General features: G+C 40.3%; 1 protein-coding gene across 2 annotated transcripts in view; it reads left to right on the top strand.

The window, feature by feature from the left end:
- rgs11 (regulator of G-protein signaling 11) overlaps positions 1 to 8738 on the top strand; it is a 14398-nt gene that overhangs the window by 3657 nt on the left and 2003 nt on the right. Inside the window, exons 4-14 of one of the 2 annotated variants that reach the window (XM_015372989.1) lie at positions 1946 to 2124; positions 2286 to 2337; positions 2447 to 2505; positions 2622 to 2698; positions 2776 to 2857; positions 3803 to 3871; positions 4099 to 4122; positions 4210 to 4271; positions 4546 to 4659; positions 7344 to 7459; positions 8170 to 8257. In XM_015372989.1, the coding sequence (XP_015228475.1) occupies positions 1946 to 2124; positions 2286 to 2337; positions 2447 to 2505; positions 2622 to 2698; positions 2776 to 2857; positions 3803 to 3871; positions 4099 to 4122; positions 4210 to 4271; positions 4546 to 4659; positions 7344 to 7459; positions 8170 to 8257 (922 nt within the window). The remainder of the gene's footprint in view (positions 1 to 1945; positions 2125 to 2285; positions 2338 to 2446; positions 2506 to 2621; positions 2699 to 2775; positions 2858 to 3802; positions 3872 to 4098; positions 4123 to 4209; positions 4272 to 4545; positions 4660 to 7343; positions 7460 to 8169; positions 8258 to 8738) is intronic. The other variant, XM_015372990.1, reaches the window with a different exon arrangement.

Below are 8738 nucleotides of genomic sequence, written 5' to 3' on the forward strand. Positions count from 1 at the left end.
GTCTCCTGTAATACCTAAAAACCTGTCTATGATTGTTAAGAGTCGGTCGTTAAGGCGGTATTGTTCACCGGCTGGAGATCTATATTTTTTTCTCTCCTGCATGCACTGACTGCAGCACTGACTGCAGCAGAATCACCAAATGTAAATCAATCAATCCATTTTCTCCCACTTAGTCCTTGTCAGGGTGACGGTAGGGTCAGTGCCTGTCTCCAGTAGTCTATGGGGGAGAGGCGGGGTACACCCAGGACAGGTCGCCTGTCTGTCGCAGGGCATTACAGAAACAGACAGGAAAAAAAAAAAAACTATACACACAGACACACCTAAGAACAATTTAGAGAATCCAATTAATATAACAGTCATGTTTTAGGACTGTGGAAGGAAGTCGGAGTACCCGGACAGAACCCACACATGAACGGGGACAACATGCAACTCCATGCAGTAAGAACCAGGGCCAGGAATTTATCCTAGAACCTTCTTGCTGCTACAGTGCTACCCACTGTTCCATGCTACCCACTGCTTATGTGAGCCCATTCAGAGAAAATAGGGTCAAATCAAATGATTATTTTACAGATATTTTTTATCAAAAACTTACAAAAATATCTCTTTAACCAGGAAAGTCACCCTGAAAACAAATTGGTCAATACAGCCAAAACATTGGTTGAATTTTACCAATCTAGTTGGTAGTTATGTGTCCAACCAATCTTTGGGTTAAAACAACCAATCTAATTTGGTAGTGTTTTTTTTCCTATCTATAGAGTTAAAAGGGCAAACCGATACAAAATGGTCACTTTGACCATTAATTATTATAAAAAAAAGCTAGAGTCAGGGCTTGAATCAACTTCCCTTTGGTTGCAGCACAAACTCCTGCATCCTACTCAGGACTAAAACTTCTTGGAAGTTAATACTAGTTAATACTAATGTTACACCCACGGTGCTAATCTTTTTGCTGGTCTCCTCAACACAGCATTTCAATTTTGCACAAGGAATCATCCACCTCCTATAATTCCTCCATTCGCAAAACTATCATCATAGCGATCACTCTCTATGTTTGCATCCCTGTCTCTGCCAATTTCTTTGTGACTGTCAATCACTGCCAAGGTCTGGGACTTGGTGAGCTGTCAATCTTCGGCAAGACTAAAATTCTACTCATCAAAGAAACTCTCCATTCAATTTAAATTATTACTTGGAAGTTATCCAACACATGCAGAAATTAGATAACGATAAAAGTTTTAATTAAAGGATGATGAATGTAATAGCTCCTGGAGGGCTAGGTTAATGACATTGGGAGGAACGAGAAGAGATAGTCAAAACAAAGGAGAAGACTGGCTTTCTGTAGTCATTTTCAGTTGGACAATGAGTCGTCCTGGAAGGTGACTGAGAAGGGGCTTCTAACAGAACTCAGGAGAATTTGTAAGCTGAGGTCTGATAGTGGGCAGGCAGATATCCGTGGAGACGGAGGAGGTGTCGGGACTGTTTAGGTGTGATTCCTTGAAGGACTGCGTTAAGGAGGTTTCTTGAAATAAGCTTAGGTTGGCAAAAAAAAAAAAACTGTCATATGTGGACGCACTGTATATACTTTATATATCCCATGCACCTTTTTCTTCCTTTGGCAACTTCCTCTTCTCTTTTAAACTATTTGAGCTGAGGTAACAAATACATTTCTCCACTGTGAGATCAATAAAGACAATAAATCAATCAATCACTCAGTCAAAAAGCCTATGAATGATCTTTAACCTGGAAGGCTTATATCAGGTGAACAGTGGTTGTTAAAATGCCCCTTAAATCTACAACAGCACAAAGGAAAAACTACAGATGGCCGTGATTTGAATATTAACCCTCAGATTGCACATTTCTAAGCATATATAGTGGTTCTCCTTTTCTGCAGATGTTTATGCCTTATGGCATTTGTTTTGTAACCAGGGCTCTTTTTTGGGTTGTTTAACAGAGGCTCTACATCTTGGCGAGATGCTGGTCAAATACGGATACATTTACCCTCTCAAAGAGCCCCGCTGCCTCGTGTTACGACCTGATGAGTCTCCCTACCGCTTCCAGGTCAGATTATCACCCCCCTGGTTGGGTGTTCGTGACAGCTGCATGAAAATAAAGGCCTTCCTTAAGCCTATGGTTGGCTAAACTGCCATTTTCACTCTAACAGTGTCTTATCTTGCTTTATCACACTCCCTCTCTCTATCAGCCCAGTTCCTAAAGTAATCCCTCTCCCATCTGTCACCATCTCCACGTTTATTGCTATCGTAAACAACTGTAACAATATATTTTTTTCCCAGACCCCTTATTTTTGGACAAGCACCCGCTGGCCTGCCACAGAACTAGACTATGGTAGGGAGATATTTGGAAGAGTGCTTAGTAAAATGTTTTTAAATAGATATGACGACCAAACATAAAGAAGACATTTGCAATAACCTTCACTTTGCTTTTCCACTCACAGCAATATATTTGGCTAAAAAGAACATAAGAAAACAAGGAGAGCTGATGGAATATGAAAAGGTAGGGACATTATGTTTGTGTGATGAATTATGTAAGAAAGAGTTTTCAGCAAAGGTCTTTTGTCATCACTTCTCTTCTGTTCCATTTTTTCTTTTTCCCCCTACTGCCTTTTTTAGGAGAGGTACAGTCTGTTGCACAAGCGGATCAACCACACCTGGGACTTTGTGGTGATGCAAGCCAGAGAGCAACTGAGGTACACTTACACGCATCCATGCTTCCATGCATGATTAAACATGCATATAAAACTTCCGCTGTGATTTCTGTTTATAGGGCATCCAAACAGAGGAGGAAAGCCGACCGAATCGTTCTAGAATGTCAGGAACAGGCATACTGGCTCATCAACAGACCTCCGGTACATTTAAAACATCACTATTCTATTCAATTCTATTCCACTCTATTCTGCACAATCAAATAAAAAAAAAAAATCATTATTGCCATTTTGGCTACCAAATAAAATTTGTCTAAAGCAACAAAGGTAACAGAAAATTTCTGCTTGGCACTTATGTAAGGTGTCCTCCCTTTTTTTAGATACAGGAATGGGTTGTAATTTGTAACTGTCATTGTTTTTAGGTTATTTATTTTTTTTTTTTATAAAACACCTACATTTAATTTATCTAATTTGGTACTATGTACTTTGTGTTTGTATTTTATAAACTCACCTTTATACAAATGAACACATACATTTTTTTGCTTTGGGTTTGTAAAATGCATTTTGTAAATGATTCTTTGCAGTAACCAACACATTTATTATATGAGATGTGTGGTAGAACTAACAGTTCTACCACACAAGTATAAAAAGATTACAACTGCACAGTCAGAAGTCCCACCCAGATTTTCTCCAACCTCCTGCATGAAATATTCAGACTATCTGCTTACAAAAGCAGAGACAGAGTCTGTGTGTTGGAGGGGGTGTCTAGACCATGATCCTCGTCATGGCCTAGACATCCCTCAATCCTCACACCACCATATAGGGAAGGGGACGCCATATAAGAAAAGAGGAGGAAAGACGTATTGGAGAGCAGTCGAGGTGTTTTGTGAAGTACTGAAGCTTGCAGCGGTGACTTCATGTTTTCTAGACCTTATGAATTAAGGACGAGGGCTCGGTGTAAAGGCAGAAACCGTGCAATAAAAGGTGGAGTTGGTGGAGTGGAAAACTTAAGGAAGTTTCTGTGCAGACTCCTAAACTCTGCGACACGCTTCTCTGCAGAAAAACGACATAGTCCTGCAACGCTTTTTGAATATATGTAATAATGCATGTTTTTTTTCATCATTTTCCTTTTTGTTCTTTTTTTTCCAGCCAGGGGTGCAGAACATGTTGGAAAGGGGTCTGGAGCGACCAAACAACTTCAGCGCCGGAGTCCCACTGGTCAGAGACTTATCTAACCTAATCCCACCTCGATCATCATAATGAGCTAGCCTTCCTTTTCTCTAACACTATCGCTACTTTCCTGTTTTCTTGCTACTTGGATTATGTCAAAGTAAGTGCTTGAAGATGAGACGGTTAATGTTTAGACCGTTAAATGTGCAGTTACAGACAAATTAGTCAGTGAGCACTCTTATATGCTGATGCTTTCTTACTGTTTGCAGAACTAGAACAGTGACTACTACAAAAGTGAGGTAAATAATGCATTGCTACAGTTAAAAGTGCAGCATAGGCTTTTTTCGTGGACTACATTTGTGCGTCTCTGCCTTCCCTATTAACAGATTGAAACATCCAGACGAGCTCTTGGAAGAAATCGAGTAAAGTCCTCTGTCTGCCTTGAAGGGTATGTGTCAGTTTGATGAAGATGCACACGCACATTTCCACATGTGCACTTATACACATAAAATCTAATGGAGCCGCTATTGCTTGGACCAAATTCCTCAAGCGTACACCCACTAAGCTTACTGCTCCCTCTGTAAGAGCAGCTAATGGACCCTTCCTGGGGCAAGTTGGAATTAGTGGCCATTAACTGCTACGTTCTGCTGCACTAATGCAATAAAACTGTGTGTGCATGTGTTATTGTGTGTGCGTGCATGCGTGCCTCTGCATCTGTGCAGTTTTGTCAAGTACAGCGAGCAGTACCTGAACCATGATCCCATAATGCAAGGCTGCCTTCCCAGTAACCCCTGGATCTCTGATGATATCGCACACTGGACGATGAACTCAGAAACGTAAGATGAGAAGTGATTCAAGCTCAGCCTACCACACTGCTGGAGTCAACACACAGCTGAACAATTTACTGTTGGTCAAAGATAAAGACATAAGTAAGATCAAATGTATTTTATTTGACCAAAAGAATGCTTTTGGTTAGATCAGGGGTCTGCAACCTTTCATGTTGAAAGAGTCATTTTGCCCATAATATAATTGCCATCATGGTTTTGTCAAACTGCTGCCTACCTTTGTGAAGCAGGAAAAAAGACTAATACAAAGTGAATCCAGTAGAACTTTTTATTACCTACCTGGAAAAAGGAACAACAGCTGAATAAACTTTTGGCTCTGAAAATGGTATTGGTGCCCTATTTGTTGATACTCTCTGATACTGATACCACTATTTTAGTGCTGGATCGGGGCCCAGCCTGATACTGGTAACCCTATCGGTGCAACACTACTTCTTAGACTGGTGTTTTTTTTATTATAGTACATTAGTTCATTTTTTCATTTGCCTATCATTTTTAGCCACTATTAAGAGCCATTATAGAGGGTCCAAAAAGCCACATGCAGCCCTTACAGGTTGCAGACCCCTGTGTTAGATAAACACATGACAGAGTAAAAGATGTTGAGATAGAGCTATTTCTATTCTGTTGACTGTTTATAGAATTACAGAACAAAAGTCTCCAAAATAACTCATAATACCAAACAGTAATCAGTAGCAAAGCTTTTAATGTCACTAAAACCGTCCAATGGTTTCCATAATCATAACAAGCTTTCTGCACAAATCATCTGGGTTCTTTTATACCGCTCTTCTGTCTTAAAGAGTTGGAAGGTTTCCATGCTATTGCTTCAGTCTATTATCACAGGACCAGTTTCTCGGTTAGCTGGATTCCTTCAAAACATTGCAAGAGATACTACTGAATTATATACATACTAAGTAACTAACTGAAATGATGCAGTGTTGTCATTTTACTCACTCATTGTCAGTGAGTTGGTGACTCCAAAAGAGTTAATTTCAACACTGTATATATTTTTCAAACTGAGATCGAGCTAAAATAGCATGTTTAAAAGTCTTAAACAGTTAACACTGGGACTGAGTTAGAAGAAAAAATGTAACAATTATACTCTGTATATTGTAACTCAGCATTTATCAGGGTTGAATTAAATCCTAGTGTGTATGAAGTCCCAAAGGTTAACAATATGTACTGGTGCTGTCCATTCATCCATTCATGGCAGCTAGCCACACTGTAGCTACATCACTGCGAGAAGCAGAGCTGACAAGCATAGGCTCTAAAAAACAACCATAGAGACAAACGGAGCTGGGGAACCTACAACCTCCCCAGATTAACATCAGGTTTTTTGAAGGAACGAGCTCAGGCATAGATGAATAAAGGCCAATTTATGCTTTTGAGGCATAGCCTCTGCAACCGTCAAATCTGTCTCTATTCTGCAACCGTCGTTGCGCACGTCAAAAAAATCCTGACTATGCGTCGGATGGTCGCAAACCCACGTAGCTCTCGTGCGGAAGTGCGCAGGCAAAAATCAGCTGTGCTTGGTCCTTCGTATGCCTTCCCAGCTGTATGTGTGGTCATCTTTCTCGATTCTGTACCGGGGCACTCCATTTTTAAAACCGAGGAACAACTACAATGGACAACTACAACGAAAGGTTAATCTGTCTTTTTGCCAACTCCATTAACAGAACCTTTTCTTCTTCGATGTCTAGCAACTCTAGATCCATCTCCGTGACCGTGATATCTTGCAGACGTGCCATTGTTGTTTTGGAAGATAAACACTCGCGCCGGCGAAGTTCTCGTGACCATCTGGGGAAGCTTTTTGCGAGTTCTTGAATAGGCTCCCCCTTGCGCTTTGGCTGGAAACTGCTGTGCATTCCTAGAAATTCCAGACTGAAAGTTCAGAAGCATAATAGGAAAACTGGTTCCCACCAGACCCAAGCAACATTTGATGTCTACGGTTGCAGAAGTATAAAGGCCATTTTATACCTCTGACGCACAGCCTCTGCAACTACCAAATCTGTCTCTGTGCAGAGGATCTGCAACTGTTGTTGCGCACCTCAAAAAAATATGACTTGGTCCTTCGTATGCCTTTCCGACTATCTGTGTTGTTGTCCTTCTCGATTTTGGTGCCGAGGCACGCCATTTTTTAAAACTGAGGAGTAATAACAACAGTGCATAACCACGACGAAAGGTTGATCGAGGAGGTTTGGAAGTACAACCACTTGTACGATGCCTCAGACATGTTGTTTTGGAAAATAAACACTCCTGCGCCGCCGAAGAAGTTCTCGTGAGCTCTCGAATAGGCTCCCCCTAGCGCTTTGGCGGGAAACTGCTGTGCTTCCCTAGAAATTCCAGACCGACGGTGCAGAAGCATGCCAGCAAAACTGGTTCGCGACCAGACCCAAGTGACATTTGATGTTTGAGGTTTCAGAAGTATAATCTGCCCTTAATCTGCGCTTTAGCTTAAGCAAGTGTCTACTTTCAACATACAACAGCAGCAACAGAAGTCTAACACACTAATTTAACTGTGTAGTGCTTTGAGATGGTGTAATGTTGTGAATCTATAATTATCAAGTGGCTTAGTGACTACAAATAGAAAGGTTATAAAAAGTGGTATTGGTTAAAAAAAGAGTTTTGAATGTTATCTGGAAAACGAATGACATAGTTGATCATGTGTTTGTTTGGCTCAGGGTGCCAGTTCCTACTCGTCTTCGCGTGGAGCGTTGGAGCTTCAGTTTCATGGAGCTTCTGTCCGACGCCATGGGGAGGCGGGAGTTCATGACGTACCTGGAGAAAGAGTTCAGTGGTGAGAATCACAGATGTTTGTACCACTGAGCTAAATGGAGGCAAAACAGTGCACTTTGAAACTTTGAAATAGATCCACTTAGCTGTTCCGTAAAAGTAAAAAAAAAAATTTATCTACTGGACTTGCCACCTCTCCAGGAAGCTTTCTCAATTGAGAAAGCTTCCTGGAGAGGTGGCGAAACGTCTTCAAATCTTGGAAACCAAGTCCAGTGGATTTTTTTTTTTTTTTACGTTTACGCAATGACTGAGAATCATCATCAGCATCCAGTTAGCTGTCATAAATTGTATTAAACAACTTGAATAAAAACTATGTAGTAGCTATTTTTTCTTACAGTTATTACAATAAAGTTATTCTATGTTCTTAATCTTAATCTGATTTTCCTCCTGGTAGCTTTTGCTATTCTCAAAACAGAAAACAAGTATTATATTATCGAACTATTAGCTGAGAGAGTTAAACAAAATGCTTGAATAAGGAACAAATGTGATGAAAGATGTCAGTGGCAGAAAAATACTGCAAAGAAAAGATGGGAAACTAGTCAAAAGGATTTGTTCATCCAAGCAGAAACTGTGAATGAAATATTGCCGGCAGCCATCATATTCCTCAGAGGCCCTTTTGCTATATAAAGTCTAATTTTTTCCCTGCGTCATTGTTTACGTACCTTAATGTGTGTGTGTGGGTGTGTGTGTGTGTGTGTGTCTTATCATTCTCAGCGGAGAACCTACATTTCTGGTTGGCATGTGAGGAAATAAGACATGGAGAAAATTCCAAGATCGTAGAAAAGGTGGAAGATGTTTACAAGTGAGTGTTCCAATACAAAAACCTGAATCCTGATAGTGTTGTTCACACATTTAAACTAATACATAGTTATGGGGAGATTAGTGTGACATATCAGCTCAAAGTAACATATTACTGGGGAATGGAAGGAAATTGACTATTGGCTCTGATAAAAAACGAACAAAAATCTGAAAAGTGAGGCATGCATTTGTACCCAGCCCAACCCTCCATAGATGTCATCTTTAGAAGGTTTGCATGTCATAATTCCTTATAAGTGCAAACCTACTTGGCAATAAATATGATACTGATTCTGATTAAAAACTGTTTATTCTACAAAGTGTTTAGGTTTTACTCTTCAGCAGACCTTTTTTCATCAATATGCACATCATATTCTAATGAATAAACTATGCAAATTATTGGGAGGATGATATGCAATAGCCTTGTGAGACCATCCTGATCTCGCGAGCTTTCAAGGTTTCACTCGCAGATCAGTCTGGAGACTCTC

Source organism: Cyprinodon variegatus, unplaced genomic scaffold (assembly GCF_000732505.1).
Source record: "Cyprinodon variegatus isolate N-32 unplaced genomic scaffold, C_variegatus-1.0 Scaffold79, whole genome shotgun sequence".
Classification (NCBI taxonomy): Eukaryota; Metazoa; Chordata; class Actinopteri; order Cyprinodontiformes; family Cyprinodontidae; genus Cyprinodon; species Cyprinodon variegatus.